At 32.1% G+C, this 22,660-nt stretch overlaps 1 protein-coding gene across 4 annotated transcripts in view; it reads left to right on the top strand.

The window, feature by feature from the left end:
- The window catches only part of DACH1 (dachshund family transcription factor 1), a gene marked incomplete at both ends in the record, with an annotated part of 368,264 nt that overhangs the window by 173,738 nt on the left and 171,866 nt on the right, over nucleotides 1-22,660 (top strand). For 3 of the 4 annotated variants that reach the window (XM_084306365.1, XM_084306364.1, XM_084306363.1), the window contains one exon: nucleotides 16,316-16,477. The exons of the other annotated variant lie outside the window; for it this stretch is intronic. In XM_084306365.1, the coding sequence (XP_084162491.1) occupies nucleotides 16,316-16,477 (162 nt within the window). The remainder of the gene's footprint in view (nucleotides 1-16,315; nucleotides 16,478-22,660) is intronic. 4 annotated transcript variants of the gene reach the window in all.

Below are 22,660 nucleotides of genomic sequence, written 5' to 3'. Positions count from 1 at the left end.
ACAGCAGGTTTAAGATTTTTATAACTCAGGAGTTGTTAACAGCCAGCTGGTTTGTATCTGTTTTTTATGGTTATTCTTGTCATAGGCAGCCTCCACAATTTTTAATTATATTTTATGGTATGTGTTTTCCCTCCTCTTGAATCCCACAGCCATTCTTTGCTTCAAAAGATATTTTCCACTGGGAAGAGAAGAAGCATTGCTTTGGGACTCCATCATTAGAAATACTGTTGTATAATTACCTGCTGGTAACAACAGTGGAGTGTGAATCTCCATCACAGATCTTTAACTTGCTATGCCAGTATGGAAATCTGTAGCATTCTGCACACACAGTTAGGAAGTTATGCCTGCAGCTCTTGGCTCAGACTGTTGTCTTCTGTTTTAAAGAACTGATTTACAGTTTTTATTGTATTCACAATGCAAATTTGTCTTTGCTTCACAGTTCAGTTTTGAATACAGGCTTTGTGCTTTGCAGATTTGATTACACTCTGTGTCCTGGATCACCACTCATTTTGTAATGTACATTCTCAAAAATTTTGTATTTTAGTGACTGGAAGAGTGATAGTGGAAAAACTTAATCTTTAAAATGTTTTTATAGCAGTGTAATTTCAAGATTATAGTCTGATTCCCATCTGGACTAGAAATAATTTTAAAAATACAGAAGAGCACATTTCTTTATCCAGAAATGAAAATACTATGCTTGACAGCCTGAAAAGCCAATGACTTAGCTTTTGTTATACTTTGAGAAGTTATGAAATATTTATTTAGATATAAGTTTGAAGACATTGCCAGAAACTCTGCTCTTGACTGTTTTACAGCATTTTGTTAGTTTGCTCCCTGAGTGAAAGGAAACAGACCACTATCTAATTGTTCCTAATGGTAGATACGGCTATTGAAACACCTCCTCTCCTTGCAGATGTAATGATGTAAGATGTAGGGTCTTAAATAATTAATCATATGTGGAAAGCTGTTTGTAAGATGGTTAAAAGACTGTTAAGCTTCCCAACTATAAGATAGAAAGAATACTATAAGCTTTTTTTTAGGTGTGTTCAGAGAAAATTAACACTTTTTTTTTTTTTTTTTTTTTTTGGTTACAGTCTGAAATAGTTACAGCTGATCTCACTTGAAGAGCCTGTTTTGAAACTGTAAAGGAAATAATATATGCTTTTGTGTTATGTTTCAAGAATTGATTTGTGTAATCTAGTTTCATTATTTTAACAGACTGAAATCAATAGAAGTATTATCTTCATACCTAATATATTCAGACATTGAGACTCTATAGATCTTCTTGTATTAGACAATATTATATTTAAATTTGAATGTTAAGTGTTTATTCTGCCCCACTTATGGTGTAATGCCTAATGTCAGCAGCTCCTGAACTACAAATTCAAGTATCTTTCCCTACTGCATTGTCTTTACGTTAATTTGCAGAGTTACGTAGAAGCTTTTCATATAACTAAATAAAATACAAAAGATACATACTTACCAGAATTGGTTTGTTTGCTAGAATTTTATTTTTAAATGCAAATCAGTAGACAACTCAAACATCCTCAAAGCCTCCTCTATAAGGGTGCTGAAAATGAAGCTTGAATATTGCTAAAAATACAATGTTTTTACCAGAATACATTTTGGACACTTTATCTTATTATTATTGTTGTAGATTTTTTTTTTCTAGTCTTCATATTACTTACATTTAGAAAGTGTAGTAAGACTGAAGGTACACATGATCATAACAATACAAATGAAGATACCGCTTCTCAGAATGTATATGATAGTGTAATCAGTGCAGAAATTATACAATAGGAATAGTATATACTAGAAGTGCAAGATACACTAGAAGTGCAGATATTGTTAAAAGGCAAACAAACAAACAAAACCCATAGACCTTATGTTTAGAAGGTTAGGTACATATGAAATATTTTACTTTTTAAGAACGAGAGTATTTCAGTTATAGTTCATGACTTCATCTATCACTTATCCCACTCAGATGAACTACTTCTGTTTTCTAACTGTCACATGAAAAATTAATCTTAATTGCTTTCTTCTGTAGAGCTGTTGAGGATAGTGTAATACACAGTTTAGACTTAAATTTAATTAGTTACTATAGTTACCAGAGATTATCCATAAAGGTATTTTAGATGACCAAAGTCTCTGCCAGGATTGACCAAATCAACTGATCTGGAAAAACACATCAACAACTGAAGAAATGGTTGTTCGCATATTAAAGACATAATGCATAAACTCAAGCCAGATGGACCTTTGCATAAGAATATTTCCTGACACTAATAACTCTCTGTTTAAAATAAATATTAACATTCTTCTTCTTTTGGGGTATGAACACTTCATTTTGAATTAGAAACAAAGTTGAGAATGGTGCTTTTACAAAATATGTTATTCACTCTAAAATGTAGGAATGAGAAATTATGTTATTTTCTTACTCCTTGAATAGGTAACTTGCTGTAACAGTTCTCATATATACACCTGTTTTTCCTTGTCTGTAAAGGATGGAAAGTTTATCAGCTAATCATATTGTTCCTCTTTTCAGGCCATTTTTAAAATATATGTTGTTTTTACAGTGCTGTTAAATTAGAGTTATATTTTTTAATCCTTAATATCATATTTTTCAGAATATGACTTCCTTTACAGCCAAGAAAAAAATAAGTAGTCATATTTTACCAACATAAGGTAAAATCATTATATTCCCTATTGTCAGAGATTTAGAAATAATATGTTTCACAGTAAACTAGCTCAGGTACTGACAGAAGGTTGGGAATTATTATTTTTGAATTAATTCATTTATTTATTTTAATAAAGTCATAAGCATCTGTCTTTTTTTTTGTTTGTTTGTTTGTTTTGACAAATCAACATAAAATGAGGAATGTTTTGCACTTTTTTGAAAAAATCCTAGAAAATTCACCTTGAGAATTTTAATTGAATTGAATAATTTCAAGTTATTAAAAAATATTGTATCTGTTATACTGATAGTTTTATTAAGAAACAAACAAACAAACAACAAAAAAAAAACCCTCCAGATAAACTAATAAAGTCCAAAATGTTTAATTCCTATTCTTTGTCAATATCTCCTGGGCTAAAAAGTGTTTTGTGCCCTTTTATGGTACGTGGTAAATACGAAAACAATGCTTCATTCTCATAGATCCTTTGTGGATTTTTAGCAATGTACACTTTACACTGAACTGCTGCTCTCATTTCTTAGACAAGTATGGTATGCATTTTATGGGCTTTGTTTAACTTTAGAGATTTAGAAGCAGGGCTGATAGCAATATTAATATATGCTTGGCACTTTTTACTTTTTTACATTGTTCAACTCTTGGCTGATTTATATTAATATCTATAATAATATATTATTATCATAATATATATTTATTTATATACTATATATAAAAATACATATATTTATATATTTTATTTATTTATTTATTTATATTTATTTATTTATATTTATATTCACATTTATTTTATTTATTTATTTATTTATTTTATATTTATACATTATAAATTATAATTTATACATTATAATTATAATTTATAATAAATTATATAATTATAATTTATAATTTATACATTATAAATATATACATATTATTTATATAATTTATATTAATATATGTATAATGATATATATTAAATTAATCTATAAGGTAAGGTAAAATTTCCACCTGGTTGGTAGGTAGAAAAAAATAAAAAGGAACTACAGATGACATATCTGATATCTTCAGGTAAATTCAGAATTAAAATTCAGGAACCTCTAATTTCTACCTCTGTTCTTTAGTTAAAATAATCACATTTTTACCTAAAGAGGTGAACTGCTTCAAAACCCTTTCAGATATTCTTCAGGTATTTTATTTCAGCATCTCTTTTCAGATTCTTCCTGCTACCCAATAAGGATTTCTGTGGAAAAAATGCTTGGCACATGTGGTTAAACAGCAGTCATGTAGGTGTGGGGTAGTGATCTGTTTGTATTTAATTTACAACTAACTGAAGATAAATCATAAGAAAATGGCAGGCAGGAGAATCAGACAGGCCTTCAGCTGTCCAACCAAGTGACTGACCTAGGGGCATCTCTAAAGCTACCAAAATAACTGTTTATGGAATCTGTCAAAAAGCCAAATCCTACTGCTAGAAAAAATATCTTCCATAATTTTGCATCTGGGTCTTTCATATAAGCAGGATGAAAAACAGAACGTAAATATATGGTGAAGTGTTTTGAGCTAGTGGCATTCTACAGCTATTATTATTCCTGTTAACATTTGCGTGAAATGCTCAATGCTAATGAAGGAGTGATTTTGGGGGAGAGAGTACACAGAGGCAGGAGCTTGGAATTGAACTAAAGTTAAAGTTTTTATTTTATTTATTTATTTATTTTCTGATTTGCTGAAAGGGCATGATATTGAGATGAGCTAATGCAGCAATTGGATATAAAATAAATAAATAAAATCATATTAATAAAGTTAGTATTTCTTCTATTTGTTTGTGGTAGAAATGTCAATCTCGTCAAAACAACAAACAGCTCATTTAAGAGACTGGAAATATTAGTGTCCAAAATTCCCGCATATCATCATCACCATTGAAGGCAATCTTTTTTTTTGGTGCACTGAAGCCATTTTATAACTCATTATATGTTTCATACTCTTACATATGAGGAATATCAATCACTTATGCTTGAATGATAACAGTTTCTGAACAAAGTATAACATTTAACTAAATGTCACTAAAGTTTTCCTGCAATGTAAGCTTTCTTATAACAAACACATGTGAATGGAAAAAAGCAACTTGTAAATATTTTCCTTCAAAAATGTGGTGAATTGAGGCAACATTATATTGTCAATTTTGAAGTGTATTTTCAATGGTTGAGAAGGGCAAAGAGAGAAAAACACAAACACAAATTTATGTACACTTTTCAGATTTGATCATGACACTAAATGGTGCATATATGAATGTCTCCATAGATGATATGTCATCTTTATTAAATATAGTTGCAAGAAGAACAGAATCATGCTGATTCATCTGCCTTTATTATGTGAAACCCAACTATATACCATCCCATACAGCTTAGATGAAACATGTTTCTGTCGTGGCCTGTTATTGCTGTTGAAAATCTGTGTTGATAAACAGAGAAACTAAAAACCAGGGAAAGGGGGAGGGGAAAGGGAGCATGTGTTTTAACATTCTTAACTACTGATTAAGAATCCAGTTGTAAAGAAACTCAGAAATTCATTGTAGGGAATTGCTGAAAAAAAATAAATTCCCCTTGTTTCTTTTGAAATTTATGCATACATGTTTTTATTCAAAAAGATAAAGATATTCTCTCCATCAGAGTGTTGATATGCTCAATGTTAAATATTGATAGTGCATCTTGCTGTTGGTTGAACTTATATTGCTTGTGGTTGGGAAAAAAGTGAGTTATTATCTAGATACTGATTAAATTTTTGTCAATTATTTTTATTACTCACTTTGTGCTAACTTTGCAGTCCATCTTGCCCATCTCAATGTCAGAGAAGAGTAAAACTTAGAATTTAGAAATGATAAGAAGAAAGGTCATAACCCAGAGTAATGAGGCATTACAGAACACACATCACGTCCCACTCTTCTGCAAATGCTGACAAGATGGAGAAAAGTGATTTCCAGTAACAGATAGATTTGGGGAAAACCCAAATCTGTTGACAGCCTGTTCATTCATTCCTGAAGAAAAGATTAATTCAATTATATGCTATAAATTTTAATCTAGTTCTTCCTACAAAATGGGGAATCTGTGGAATTCTCATTGTATTTTGCTATTGGTAGATGCCACCAACTTGAGAGGAGCATGGTAACATACAATTCTGTCTTCTACAAAGTACTGTTAGTAATATACATGTAATTTGTCATTCCAACATGATTTGATGAGGATTTCTTGGGGCCAAAAACAATCTTGGAACTCTGTTAAGTTGCATATTGTCTGATCTTTCTAGTCCACACTAGTTCATAATGAGGTGGACAGTGGTACTATTCAGCTCTTGATTTAAAAGATTATGCCATATGGAAAGACATATGATCAGTTATATAAATCTATATTTGCTAAATGTTACAGTTTTTCATAATATAAACTGCAATTACACCAATATAAAAGGGACTGTGGAAAAGTTTCTGCATATTTGTTTTTGTGTAACCAAATACAGTGATTATGTGTACATGTTTTCCCCTTTAATATTATTAAGAGTCTTCAAATATTTACTTTTTGAGTATGAGGTGATTCGAGGTATTATTCAACAAAATTATTTGAAGATGTCTCACCATGGGCTGGAGAGAACTCCTTTGATTTGGTGTCATAATGTGGCCATGGTTTGACTGAGTGCCAGGATATGACACAAATGAACATCATCCCACTGTTATGCCATGCTTCTTATTAGAAAGAGATGTACAAATGTACATCTCCAAATGTGCAAAGTCTATGATTTTTCACTCAAGATGCCAAAAGAAGTGTGCACACTGCAGAGATTAGATTAGGTGCCAGTCCATGAAATTTAGTGTTCTGTTACCTGATGCAACAAGTAGAGCATATAGGTGAGAGTGGGATGTCTTTAAGAATTTACTGCCTTTTAATCTGGAAGCAGGACTACACAGTGTTCCCTGTAAGTCGTTATCACAACTACTTTGTACAGTATCACAGTTCTGCATCAGTGTTCTGTAATAGTACATTTAGCCCCATGCCTTCCCTCTGGCATGGCAAAATGCATAATGGATCTGACAAAACAAAACCAAAAAAAAAACAGAAACAAGCAAACAAACAATGGAGTGGAGGAAAAGAAAAAAACACCACAACCAAAAAAAAAAAAAAAAAAAGAGGCCCAAAGCCACAGTGCAGCTCTTGAAGTTAAAACACTTCAAGTGAATAGAGACGTGGAGGAGGAGAAACGACTCTCCTGACCCTTACATGCTTTACATTTTGATATACATGTATGAAAATTCTTTCACCCAACTTTAGGTGTTAAAACAATGGCATATAGGACTTGAAATAACAGTAGATTTCTGGGATTTTTTCCATCATTCTATTGCTTGGTGCAGCCTGCTTTTCACTTTTGCAAATACAGAAAGGCAAACAGTAGAATGCTGTATTATAAACCAAATATAGTTTGTTTGTTTTCTGGGATACAATATCTAATTTAAAACTAAATGTGACAAAGCAGACTGAGAATTGTTCTTTAAAAGTATTTTAAACTTTTGATATTTGGATATTTGAATATTTATGTAGCATATTCTTATGCTGTTAATGAATATTGCTATGAAATTTTTCTTTAATACCTTAAAATTGTAGCTTATATTTTAAATATCTGTTGAAGATGCACTCTATGAGCTGTTATGATAATACTTCATCTCAGTTGGGAATGGTAATTGTTTGTAATTAAAGTTCTGCATTCTTTTCTTTCTTTCTTTCATGAATAGAAAAAAAATCTGTTTTAATTTCTTGGGGGAGGCGGAAGCCTGAAATAAGTCTGCAGTTGACAATTCTTGTTTACATTTTAATCACCAAAAGTGTGAATCTAATCTTGCTTTCTCTGGACTAAAACGTTGCTTTGGGATCAAAGCCACATGGGCCACAAAGGTTTTGATCCCACTTAAAGTAAATATCTGTGGACTATTTCTTCAGTGTAGTGCAGAGAAATGGTTCCTCTGTGGGCACATCCATCAGACCAAAACTCTGTAAAAACTAAAACAGGAACACTGTGTCAACAGCTACAATCTCATTTTATTCTAAACCTCTTTTGATCCCACAGATGAACAAGTTAAATTTCACACACGTGATCAGGCATTTGGGCTTCTTTGGGTCTAGTGGAATGCTTTTGGTAACTCCATTTACAAGGCTGAGCTTGGAAGTAGTAGGGAGACTTCCATGGGGCCATCAGGCTGCTTCAACAGTGTTCAGATATTAGTTTAATCAAAGAACTGTGTGCCGTTACCCCAAGATCTGTGTCAAACTGTGAATTAGGTTTATAAAAAAAACCAAAACAAACAAAACAAAACAAAACAAAACAGCTCCTGCTGCTTGGAAGATTATGAGTATTTAGCTACATTACTGCTGTTACAGGCATGAACACGTCCCTTTTTTTTATTTTTTATTTTTTATTGTAGCAGTGTTGCAATTAATTAATTGTGTCCATCTAGTTATAAATTAGTCTGAAGTTAAAAAATAACATTTTATTAAGTGCTACTGATTTTATTATGCATTTCTCTAAACAAAACTCAAAGAACATGTAAATAAAAGACATAGCAATTATTCAAGTATAAGAATGCTATTCAGGAAAATTCACAGAACACCAATAACTATCAGTAACTTTCTTTATGTTAAACCTTTGAATTTTTTGTAACAGAGAGAATAGTGTTGTGAGAACATGAGATAATACACACAAAAGGAAGAAAGGAACTTCTGTTTGCTAAAAGTGCAAGAAAGTTGTTCCCATAATAAGTCATTCTATTAAACAAGAGACATTATTGCATTCTAGCAATGCAAATGTAAAACAGAAAATCTGTTAGGTACCAAGCATCATTGTTAGCATAATATATTGTTAGTATATATATTTTCCCTACATGCATACTTTTTTTTGGAGGGGAGGGGGCAGAGGAGAAATCCATACTATTCAGTTAAAGAGATTGTGGGTAAAGGTTTGACACTTAAGTAAAAGTATTTTTTTATATTGTTCAAAGCTGACCTCTTCTTTTTAAAAGGCTTGATCTGCACTTTTTAATCTGTTTAGAAGCACACATTTCTGGTTAAGAAACTGAAGACAATCTCTTTGTCTTTTTCCTTAGCTAGGGAGGTTGAGATAAAAAAGAATGCCTGCTTTAAAAGTCACACATGGCTGTAATTTAAGATTTTTTTTTTTTTAACCTCATTGTCCATAACAGTTGAAAGAAACCTTCAATGAAAGTTTATTAACTAGGCCAATGCCTGAGGCAATAAAGGTTCATTTATTACCAGTTTCTTGGCTGTTTTTCTTCTTCTATTTTTCGGTTAAACTCATAGCGTAAGATAATACTTCACAAAATTAAACCTTTGACCTTCTGTGGAGTTAAGTCGCCTTTGATTAGATAAAGTAACAATTTATGGTCCAGCATGAGGTTGCACATGAAATGAATAATGCAACAGACTGAATGAGAACTGAGAATCTATTGCTTTTGAAAAGATGACTTGTTTAAGAAAGAATGTTCTCTCTTAATTGTATTGTTCTGAAGCTGTATGCATTACAGTAGTATTTTAAACTGTTGCTGAGAGGCACAATAATGTAACAAGGCATTTATACAATATGCATTGTTTTAATTCTGCAGCAATTGCATCAAACCAATAATAAATTCACAGATCACAAAACTGTGTTAAGCTATTTGTTAAGCTATTATTTGGCTGTGGTATTTGAAATACACTTTATGATTATACTTTTTACTTAGTACAAAAACAAACTTCAAGGAATATATATCCATCAGTACAATAGATGTTGTACTGTTGTACTGTTGTACTGTTCTTAATTGTACTTAATTGTAGATGTTGTACTGTTGTAAATTAATTGTATTTACATTTTTTTTTCCACATTACTGAATCTGCCTCTCAGATTTTCAACAAACAAGGTTTTATCTAGCTTAAGCTTATTTAGCTTAAGTTTTATCTATGTTTAACAAAACAGATCAAGAGAACACTGCTTCTTTCTGGGTCCATTCTTTATTTCTGCTATTATTATTAATTGCAGGGATATATTATAAGTAAAAAGATTTTTAGATTTGCAGGTTCCTGTAGAAATATAGCTTTATTTTATTTTACTTTATTTTACTTTTTTATTTTATTTTATTTTATTTTATTTTATTTTATTTTATTTTATTTTATTTTATTTTATTTTATTTTATTTTATTTTATTTTATTTTATTTTATTTTATTTTATTTTATTTTTTCTTGTTTATCTTAAATGCAATACCCAGACCTCAAAATTCATATTGCAATTTAGGAGTAGTTACAGGAAAAAGGTCTGATTAGTTTTGATGAACAACAGATGGTTTGAGCCTCACATACACTGTTTTTGTCCCAGTACAAGATTGGCAATTCCATTTTAGTTGCACTATTCTAAATTAGATCATATGGGTGATTTTTTCTAAGTAATCCTTCTTTAACAATATTTAAAGTGCAATTATTTATTTCACTTCTATTTGCGTGATTCTTTTAATAACAGCCATTTAAAAGATGTTTGGAAAAAAATCTTAACGAGCAATTTATGCTGAACCATTCAAGCTGAGCAAGAAAATAAAACTGGAAAGTCCTGACAAGGATTTTTTTGATTATCCTGAAATGACAGGTAATGACATTTTGGGGATACACTAATGTTGTTGTATGAGATCAGTCCAGGAAGCTTAACAAAAATAAGGCTTCTTATCTTAACTATAACGGTAACTGTTAGGTTCCAGAACTACATTTTACATGAAGAACTCTGTTAATGAAAATCAGTATATTTTAACAGAACATTATGGTACAGTGTGAAGTTCCCCTTTCCACAATCTATGTAATCAGTCCTCTGTCCTCCTGCAAATTACTTTCCACTTCTTGTTTTATATATCACACTATATAAAACACCCATTAGATGTTAGGACTGAAGTTAGGATCCTATTTTGTTTAAAATAACTTGGTAGCAGTATAACAAGCTACCAAAAACTTGTACCTGAACTGTTGAAAGCCGTGAAACCAATGCAATAATCTACAGTGATCAGGGTCAAGTCCTATGATGTAACCATGTAACATATGATGTAACCCAACATTTATTTCTCAGGCAAAGTTTTTTTAGATTATAGTAAGATTTTTGCCCAAATAAGAACTCCAATATGAAATCTGGAATTAAGTCAAGAAAATACATGAATTATTTTCAAGTCTATGCCACTGAAATAAAATATAAGAAAAAGGATTAAACGTTAATTTGAAATAATGAAAGGAGTTCTTTCAGAATTTAGATGAAATTTGGACATCTTCCCACACAAAGAATGAAACACTTCAGTAGAATGAACTTTCCAGCAAATAAATGAAATTAAATGTAACACACTGCTGACAGTCATTTTTTGGTTTTCTGCCTATTCTTTGATGGCAGAGATAACGTATCAAGAAAATGTTATCAAAGTCCTAAAGAAAGAGATTGTGAAAATATGTATCTATATGTATATCTATCTATATAGATTACATATATCTATATATAGATATAGACATATAGATAGATATATAATTGGATGTTTTATATACCCACAAATATGTGTATGTATGATATATGCAAAGAAAGGTAGCTATTAGAAATAATTATTAGGAAAGCTGATTATTATTAGGAATAGTTATATGAAGGAAGTTAAAAATGAATTAAGATCAATTACTGAAATAAGTTTGTAATTTGTCAAAGGACTGGGTTTAGGTATAACATTCAAAATACACATTTTGAGATGTATTTGAGCCTGAAAAGGATACTCATGCTTCATTTTCTTTTTTTTTTTTCCTTCACAGTTAGGATGTGTAGTAAAATTGTTGTGCCATAAAAATTGAAAGTTTTAAGAGCAGTCTCTTAAGGCAGGGAATAATATTTGTTGGAAGGCAGAACTCCAGGATATGATTTAGTCCCCACCAGTAATTTGTACAGTTTTTAAAAATCTTTCATGATATTGGACATCTTTCTCAAGCATTTTACTTTGAAAATAGAATTGTTTTCTGAAGATTGTATGTTTTTATGTCATTGTGTTTCATTCACTCATTTTTCAGCATTGGAGACCACACATACTGGGCATACTTCTGGTCTTATTCTCACCCACAAAATTTTGCCTTCAGTAGAGTTGCATGGGTGTAAATTAGACTAGAACTTGGCAGGAGAATGCTTATGATTATATTTGGCAGAGGCAGCAGGCTGCAACTTTATTAACATAATTAACAGCTATAAACACACCCAACAGGCCAAAGTAATCTAGTGACAGAAGAGGGAAGGTCTTTGTAGGAAAGGATCATTCATGGTTTCTTTTGGTGTTTTGCTTCTTGTTCCCGAGTTCCTACTAAGGCTTGGAGAGCTTTCAATTGTGTTGTAATTCAAATTCATGCAGTTCCTACAAGACACCTTGAACGGACTTTTGCTGACGAGTCTATAGGAACTGTCAGCAATACTGAGATTACTTCAGAACCATGATTGTTGAATTAAACTTTACTTTCTGATGTTTTGCGTTTTGAATTAAATTGTTGGACAAGATTAATTGCATGCAGGAAGAGATTTAAATGAATAGCTTTATAAAGTATTAAAGTTCTAAGTATGTCACATGGGAAAAAAGCTGTAAGGTTTAAATGAATAAATGTATTTAATGCATAAGATGCCTTGGCTAATTTTTAATTCCTTTACTAACATATTTTATTGAAAAAACATACTTTATTCATCCATCTTAGTTATACTGCTACAGTTGTGGTAATTTAATATTCCTGCTTTTCACTAATCTTCTGGTTCAACAGAAGTAAACAATAGGTTTCATAAATTAAAAATATGCTCTTCAGAACATGCTTCTAAAGATAAAAAACAAGGCTGTAAACATTTATGACTGAAACAAACTAGATTGTTCAAATACTGCCATGATGTATCATGTATATCAATATGGCACTGATATCAGTTAGAATGCAAACAAGGTTTTAAATGATGTGCCCCTTCATTTCAGCTGGAGAATCCGCTTTACACCATCTGCCTATCAGATGGTTAGGAACCAGGACTGCGTATTAATGCCACATGTTCGATTTTCTTTCCTCTTGTAATGGTTAGATTCATATTGCTAATAGCTGTGCATGAGCACTGTCGATGAAATTTGTGTGACGATGGAGTGATGAGATATTTATAAAGCTGCCTGTCTCACTGCATAATCAGCAGGAAAAATGCCAGACATAAACAACTTATCAATTTCAGAATATTAATGACAACTACCATTGAGTATTTTAGCCTGGATGCTTTTTAACTGTTCAAATTTTTTTTGTAAAAAAATAAATATCTAAAGGGATGTTGAATGTGATTCTTATTATTTCTTCCATTTCGTATGCCTTAATAGATGATTTTTCTTTTTCTCATATTGAAGATAAAATGTAATGAAAAATATACAACTTGGAAATTCTGTGGCTGTGCCCATTTCTTGTAAGAGAAAAAATATATTAATTAATGTTTAGGTCAAAAGGTTTTTTTCAAATGACCTGTTTAAAGAAAAAAAAGTCCCAAGTATATATGTGAACTTTAAAGTTTAGAATTGTTAAATATACATATAGTTGCTATGTAACAGTTAATAAATCTCTTATTTATTATATATATGACAGCCTTTTCTTGTGAGATAAGTAGGGCAATGTGTTAACACGAAATTTTTGTCTTCCACACTGCACCAGTGCCAGGGGCTCTGGTGAGTGGCTCGGGACCTTCCTTGCCTTCCACTTCCTTGCAACTGCTTTGCTATATCGTGGCAGTTAAAAAGTAGAAAAAAGTAACAGTAAGGCAGAAACTGCGCTAGGTTGACATTGCTGTGAAGAACTGGATTAAGCTACAATTCTGAGGATTATCCCATACTCAGTGCCCCTCTTCTGTACCTCCTCCTGCTCTGACTCATGTTTATATGAGAGACACGTTTCAGTTTCATACAGTTTAAATTAATTGCTGTATGGCAAAGTGATAATTTCAATCACTTAAGCAGTTACATGAGAGAGGAATAAAATTTAAAGTTTAGTTTCTGCTTTTTAAAAAAATTATTTTATTATCGCAAGTATTGTTTTGAAAGAATTGTATTAAACTGTATATCAGCAGTCTGCGTTTTATTTTTCCAGGCCCTATCCAAAGGGTATGGCTTTCTTTACAGAGAAGCGTTATGTGTGCTTCAGAAGAAACTATAAATGCCTACATGATTTTGCAAATTTTGCAGCAAAAGAGGGTTTTATTTTAGCAGTTCTGCAATGGTGAACAATAGTATTTTCAGATAGACAATAATATTTCCAGGGGGGCTCACAAATCCAATGGAGTATTGGTTTAATATGGTGTTTATTCTAATATTTGGTGGTGTTTAAAAACTGATCTAGAGTGCAATAACAACTAAAAGTTTGAGGTATGCTGTCATATTTATTGGTTTTATATATTGGTATTTTAATATTTTTTCTAAGGGATTGTTCTTTAAAGATGCTAGTTTTAGCTTTTCAGTAGTGTATATATATATATATATATATATATATAAAAGGAAGTATAGGATATTGCATTGTTTAATGAACACAGGATACAAACCAATGTTCAGAGGTGCACTATCCTTTTCTCTTTGGCCTAATTTAAGGACTGTAACCAAATTTGTGTAATGTATAACTTCATATCCTTCCTCTAAGATAAAAATATCATTGGAAACAATCCATGTTATTGTCAGTACCTTCTTAAGACAAGTATGTGCACATTTTGTAATAGTGGCAGAAGCTAAAATAAAATGAAACCCTCAAGTTTATCCACCTTCTGATTTGATTTTTTTTTTTCCTTTTGGTACTTCTTCCTGAATTGGCAGTTTCCTAAATAATATTGATCTGCCCACGCAGAATGTAATTATCCCATACTTGGTAATTCTCATTGCATGTAAAGGTGCTGGAAGTCTTTGTGAGGCAAGTAGAGATGCTGGAGTTGTTTGCTAAGCTTTATACAGTCAAGCAGAGAAATAAGGGAAAGCAACCTTGAAGCAAGACATAATATATGAAAAAGCACCCCTTATGCCACCTTTTTGCTTTCCATGTGATGATGGAGATTCCTGAAGTCCATTCACCTTCAGCTTTCTCACCAATGGGTTATCTTCTGTTGCTAGCTGAAAACATGGTAATACTGAACTCGTTTTCCATTTAAGAAGGTAAGAGAGACAATAAGAAACCCATGGAAGCAATGCTGGTAGCAATATTTACCTCAGCAGCCTGGGATTCTTTGCTTATTTGGTATTCCCTGATAAATTGTGCTCTTCCTATGCTGGGCAGCAGCCTAGGCCCACTAGAATAGTAAGTCGTGGAGTTAATTCCTCTTGAGATCTGTAAGACACTTCACACCTCTCAGGATAGCTGAAAATCAGACAAGCAGACACCTTTAAACTAATTACACAGATCTTTCAAGCTGTCTCCCCTGTCAGGGCAAGAATCTTGGTTCAAAAGTATTGAGGGTCTGCTACTCATGTGATATCATAGATTGAGGGCTTAGATTGGTAGTTTTATTGCATAAAACTTATGTATTTTACTGCTTTCTCCTTCATTTCTTATGTTTAATTTTCTTTAATTTCCATCTCTACCTCCTGTTTTAATCATATGAGACAAGCAGAAAGTAGTGGAGGTCTTTTTCTGGGTAGCTCTTGAGGAGTTTTGACATCAGCTTCTTTTCATCATCACCCAAGTTGGAGCAAAACAAAGGGAATGGACAGCAGTGTTGCCTGGGGACAGCGGAAAAAATATTCCTCCTTAAGGAGGAGGGCAAAAAGTTATGACATTGAGTAAAGACTGTATCTAATTTTGAGTTTTGAAGGCATTACTAGAGTATTTCTTGTAACTGCTTTTGACAGAGAAAACTTTCCTCATTTTTGTAAAATATTCCTGTATATGTCTGAATGGCAGAAATGTGGTTTGGTAGGACAAGCACTGAAGGTGCCTGAAGGTGCCTTCGTCTTTGGTATTAAATGTATTTAATGGATCCCCTTCTCATTGCTAAATTCTGTAGTGCCTTATAGTTTTGGGAAAGCAAAATAAGTATGTTACCAATGTTCTGCATAGCTACCTTTTCTTCTAGAAATGATTCCTATGGGGGCTCACATCTCCTAGATATTATATATGAAATTAGAACTAAATGTCTGAGTTCTTTAGTCTGTTATTCATAAACAAAAATTATGGATTTGTTTTTTAATTTATTTTATTTAACATGGCAAAAACATTTTACATCTAAAAGATTTTTTCAAAATACAGTTGCATGCATGTTCACCTTTTCTTATTCAGATGCTTCAGATCATTTACAAACAAAATCTGGTTTCTGAAAGCATGTATTTGTAGCTACAGCTAGTTATGACTATTATAATTGCAGTTACTGGATACCAAGCTAAGATTTAGGTGGACGTGGGATGTTTAGAAGTAACTATTTATATAGGATGTGAAATATTTTATTTGAAAAAATTGATAGCCCTCAAATGAAACAAGAGGAAAACTACTCTGCAGTGTTCTCTGTTTGTAGTAAGCATGAAGGAAGAGTAACAGTCTTAGTCCCTACAATAATGAAGAATCATAGAATAATGTATATTAAATTTTATTCATACTTTGCAGGCCTGACAGCAGCAGCTGCAGCAGCAGCAGCTGCCACCAATGCTGCCATAGCAGAAGCAATGAAAGTGAAAAAAATTAAATTGGAAGCTATGTCCAACTATCATGCAAATAACAACCAGCATGGAGCAGACTCTGAAAATGGAGATCTGAATTCAAGTGTCGGTAAGTCTCAGACACATCGTTATACAATGTCCATAACACTCTGATGGGGTTTTATTAAAATGGTGATTCTTCTAGACTTCCTTCTGAAGTTTTTGATTTGGTGTAAAATGTTGCATATTTTTTTTCCTTTTCTTAATGTTTTTAGTTTTGTTTTGTGTATGACCTTTATACCAGCATTAAGTGCTGTTGTTACTATTACAAAAAATATTATTCCCTTTGCAGGTTACTTTTGCAGACTCTAGTTAATATTTTCCATGAAAGAAAGTGGTTTGATTGCTTAGAGTTCATTTTTCAAAGTACAGGTGGGGTGACAGATGATGGTGTCAAAGTGAAATTTAACAATGTCTCTTGCTCAGTGTGCTGGGTATCGACTTTAGGTAATTCAGAACACAAGCTTGAAAGGAAAATATTTCATACTTTCATGTGCCCTGTGACAAAAGGAAAACATACATACACAATAAATTATTGCCATGCTCTGCAGTTTCTATCATATTTTATTTTAATAAACACATTCTTAAAATGTAGTTAACAGACTTTTCCATTTCTTAAGCAACCATCAGCAACTCATGTTCTCAAACAGAATTGTTTTGGTATACTTTATTCATTTGTTTGGACGATTTGTTTTGCTAAAGCATACTTCAAAGCTAGAGTAACTTTTTGTTGTCGTTGATTAAATCTTTAATCATCTGTGTGTGTCTGCTGTAAAATGTTTTGTTATGCCATTTCATTGTATTGGTTTCTTTTATCATGTTGAGACAGTATGAACTCAGCAACAGAAATTCAGTGACAAAGAGGTATGTTCAAAAAACTGCAGACAAAATTGGTTGGAATAAAAAAAATGTTGGAATAAAATGGCATAAGATAGAGACTCTTTGTCTTTATTTTGGGCTCTTTTGTTTATTTATTTATAATTTTTCATATTGTAAATATATTTGAAATGAGTCTTAAATAGTTATGTTATAGCCTTAACATAAATAAATATGTTTGTGAACCAGAGTTCTATACAATCTGGGAGCATTCGTAGACTGTTATTTATAAGTAATGTGGACTACAGTTCAAAGAACCAGTTCACCTAGATACATTATTTTAAATAACAGCAATATGCATGCATAAGGTGACAATCTGTTTTTGTTTGTTTGTTTGTTTTACTTAAAAGCTGTTAAAAACATGCTCTTGTAAAGAAAACTATCTTAAATTATTGTGATAGTACTTGAACACCAACACATGCATTCTGTAGAATATTAGTGGAAAAATTGTGAGTACAACAGTGGGTAAAGAGGAGGTGTCTGTGAAACCTGAGTGAAAGAGATGATAGGTGCAAGTATAATGGAAGGACAAGGTGGCACCTAAATACAAAGAAAAAAAGTAAATACCAAGTATTGGGGTAAGGAGTCTGAACTCAAAGCTAATTTAGGTGCATGCATAGTGCATGCATTATGTGAAACAAAGTGTTCACATATTGAATTAGAGAACTAATATTCTTCTTGGCTGTTCAGACAAACTACTTGTACATGTATGGAAATGGAAAAGTTAACAAATAATCAACATGTAGACCACATGAAATATTTGCAGGATTTGTGGGAAGAATAGCTGAATTTCATCTGAAATCCATCTTAAAATAATTGTCTGAGACAAAATTTATATGGTTAATCTGCTCATAAACCGTTTACTCATTTTACTTGATTGAGAAGTTATATTCAAGCTTTTTTAGTAGGTTAAAGTAACATTATTTATCGCCAAAATTTCCTCTCAGCAACTTAACTTAATTGTTAACTTCAGTTATTTTCCCAGTTTAAATGAATGAAGAATTGAGTTCATTTTGTTCAGAAAAAAAATAATGGTCTCAGTTGTTTTCATTCTATCAGAAATGTCTCTGGAATTACAGTCTTCTTGTTTGTGCACAGCTTTGAATTATATTTTTCCTATGGAAGTTTTCTCAAAAATTACTTTCATTTATTTGTTTCTTTTATAGTGGGCCCTATCTAGTGTCCAGTGTCATTTATGCCTATGGAATCAAAGAAGTGGTTACTAGTGTATATATACTAGTGTATTATACCAGTGTATTATTAGATTCACTAAGAATTAACTCTATTTGTCAATTGCATTGCTGAAAACCAGTATATTGTATTATCCTGACAAGAAGCATATTTCAAAAGTGTTGTTTGGTAGTAGGTATGCACGTGTTTTCTTGTTGTTGTTTCGAGTTTTTTTTTTATTTGTTTGGTTTTGTTTGTTTTGAGGGGTTGTTTTTCTTTTTTTTTTTTCCAAATGTTTATGTTTTTTCAAATAAATATTATTAAGACCATATATCATTAACAATACAACCTATGGCTTGTTAAGCATGAATTTGAAACATTAAAATTATGAATGTTGACAGAAGGAAGGGACAAAACAGAACAAAATAATCTGATTTTTGTTATATTTTATATTATGTTATATGTCTAACCAAACTGGAGAAAAACAAACAAAAAACAGTCTAAAAGCTTTATCTAAATGTTAGCCCACATGTTACAGGTGTATGGTAATGTACATGGGTTGAGCGTACCTTGTTCTTGGGCTTTTCTAATGTGTGTGAAGGAAGAAAAATAAAATATGAACTCCTTATATTGTCAGGTTTACTTCTGAATTGTCTTGCTTTTTGGTTTTAATCAGATGCTTAATGTGACTTACAGAAGTCATTTATGTAGATGAACATTGTATAATTATACAGAGCACTACACAAATTTATTAACTTGGTCCTCTGAAGCAATGGCCAAAAGGTTAGTGAGTGAAGGGAGTTGAAGGAAGTCAATGACACTAATAAGTAATTATTTTATATCTCTCAGTTTTGCATGGTAACCTTGAGCTTTCATCCTCCCACCAGCATTATTATTTCAGAAGGAGAAAAGAGAAAGAAAAGAAAAGAAAAGAAAAGAAAAGAAAAGAAAGAAAGAAAGAAAGAAAGAAAGAAAGAAAGAAAGAAAGAAAGAAAGAAAGAGAGAAAGAGAGAAAGAGAGAAAGAGAGAAAGAGAGAAAGAGAGAAAGAGAGAAAGAAAGAGAAAAAATAAATTACAGAGGAATTGGAATGAGGTATTAGCACACTGAGTAGAATATATGGCTGCAACGCCTTTCTCCCCCATCCACAATCAATTGGATTCTTTTAGTTTAATATTTACTTGCTAAGATGAGATGCTAGTCTGCATGGTGATAAACAGTCTGCTACTGGCATCTGAAGGTGACCTGTCAGTTCATATGGACAAATCTCCTGCTTACTGAAATGTACAAAATAAATCATTAAAGCAGGCAGGTGCTCATTCCCAGATTTAAATCACCACAGATTTATGATTTGAATTAATGCTTCATTTGGTCATAGAAATAGATGCTGAGACAAATGATATGCAGTGGTTGGGGCTTCCATACTGTAGCCATCCTAATATTGATTACTGCGATGTCTTTGCAATCTCTTGTTTATATCAAGTACTGTCTTGTGACAGCTTGGCTGATATGAGCTACATTGCAGATAAGAAGGAAAAATGTCCTGGGTTCTTTTTTTTTTTTTTTTTTTTTTTTAGTGGCAATTCTATATACAACATGCAGGATAGATAAATTACTGTTTTCTCATTTAAAAAAAATGAATTCCATATGGCAGCAAACAAAATGCATTGTCTCTAAGATCATGCCGTGTTTTTATTTTTGTTTTAATTGCAGAGTTAAAAGAAAGAAAGTGACAAGGTCAAACATTAAATTTAATTGAAGAGGTTCTGCTCTTTGTCATATCAACATCTTATGATGTTATTAGGATCAGTCACATATTTACTACCTGATACTCTGAAGTTATGGATAGGTAGATCACCTCAATTATTTCACTGCTGTTAAGTACTTACTACCTTGCTATCATACTTCATTAATCTGCAGCAACAAATGATAAAAGCTTTTAAAAATGTTTAAAGATATTTCTGTGAGCTAGGCTTTGCTATCTATAACTTGGTAGGAAGTAAAGAACAGTCCATATACTTTTGCTTCCCAAACATTTTATATAATGAATAAACTATGCATACAGTTTAGAGAATACTCAAAGGATTTGTAAAGACCGTTGCCACTTGCTGAAATCTGATTCATAAAACTTGTAAACAACTATCAACAATAGTAAATTACTTACTTAGTAGGAAATGAGTTCATATCTATTCAAAATGTGATCTCAAAACAGATGTCCCAAGAAAATGTCATTGTTTAAATTACATTCATACAAAAAAAAAATGCTATTATTTCTTCAAGGAAGTGAAGCAATCATGAAGACTTTGGTGTTCTTGGTTTCTAAACACAGTTAGGAAGTACAAGGCAATATTTTACACTTGGCTAGCATGTTAATCCATAAACAACCACAAAATGTGTTGAAAATTAAGAAGTTTTATTGACATGTTGGGTTTTCTATTCATCCACAATACTTGTAATGTATAAAATTATGAGACAAATCTAAGATTTCCTGCGTTGTGTTGTTCAAAAATAATGATGGTTGCTTGCATTTTTTTTTTAATCCAGAATCAGAGATAAAATGATTTAGGTTAAATTATTTTTCTCTAGCGACCTTGCCCAATAATAGAACAGTACAACATGCAGTCATTTCCTTTTTCTAAACACACGTGTCTATTTTGGAGGAAAGAATTACTTTTATGGTTTCAGGAAAAAGTCTTGGAGACCTTGAAAAAGCAAATAAAAGGAAACAGAGAATGCAGGCCACTGAGCACAGCTCTGCAGTTGCACATCTGATTCTCTGCCTTGGCAATGTTAATGAACCTCAAATCCTCCCTATAATTAGATGAGGGAATTGCTTATATTTTCAAACAGATGATGCTGCTATAATGAAACGATTGACAGGGAACTTAAGAGTGTCTACAGTAGTCATTTGGTTTCTGTATTCCCCCCGCCCCTTCTCCCCCCCCCCCTTTTTTTTTTTAAATGTAAAAAGAAGATTGGCTGTAGATACAGGTCCTGGGAGAGGTAGTAATTTACACAGAATGCTATGACAGGTGTCTTTCTATAGCACAGAAATAAAATGGGAGAGAGAGGAATAATGGACAGGTACAGCAATTTTTGGGGAGGGGGTGTCCTGGGTTCTTTAAAAGGGGCCGAGACTCAAGAGATGAATCCGGATTGAGTGCACAGCTGTAACTGCTGATGAGCTAATTGCTCCTTATCTCTCAGTCCCATTCATCTTCATTTTTTACCAATTACTGAGAATTATCTGTGTTCTCAGTTGGATATGAGAGTTAATCCTTTTTGGTTAAGCTGGCAGTACTGTGAACAGATTCCAAATCATAGGGTGAAAAAGCCAGAGCAAGCTTGTTCTAAAACTCTCTCCAGTTCAATGACAGTATCACTAGTTCATAAAAATTTTTCTATTGTTTAACAGATTGAACACTGATTTTATTTTGTTTTTATACTTTTTTTTTTGTTTGTTTTTATACAGTGCATTTATTAATGTATTTTTTCTGTTAGCATAAACTGATCATGTATTCACATCCACTAGTTGGATGGATGTGCTCCTTTTCTAAAAATACTCTGTTGAAAACAATGAAAATAAACTTCAGACTGCAAATATGATTTCCAGTATTACAGTGTTTAGTATACGACATAGTTCATTTAAAGACAAGACTATAGTTGTAACTGACAACATAGGATATAAGACAAGTGCTCGTCAGTAACATTTATCTACTTCTGTAAACTTTGAGATCTTTGGATGAAAAGTATTGTCTAGGTGCTAGCCAAGGAATAATTATACAGCCTTAAGGACAAATATGGTATGTTGAACACATTGCATTTCAAGCTAAAGGAATGTCTTCATAAAACTTTGGGAAAAACAGATCTTTAGCTATAGTCAAGTCACTAAACTCTGTTTTGGAATTTTACTTGTCTTCATGATACCATGGGAAAAAGTCTTGAATTTCATGGCTAAAATATAATGCTGGTCTGGCAAGTGAGAATGTAAATGGAGTTCATAATTTTGCAGGATCTGTTTCCCTAGCCTTTAATTGTGATTGTTAAATTTGCTAAACAAGGCAATGAATTGGATGTTATGATCTGAACACCAGTTAGTAAATTAACAGAATTATTAGCAAAGATTCAACATTTCCTGTTGAACAGTCAGATGTGTTTTAATGATGAGTCTCTCATCTAGATTAAATTTTCACTGTGGGATTCCTTTAA

This window comes from Netta rufina, assembly GCF_964035555.1.
Source record: "Netta rufina genome assembly, chromosome: 1".
Lineage (NCBI taxonomy): Eukaryota > Metazoa > Chordata > Aves > Anseriformes > Anatidae > Netta > Netta rufina.
Note: the sequence above shows the minus strand (reverse complement) of the source record. Positions and strands in the feature narration are given on the sequence as shown.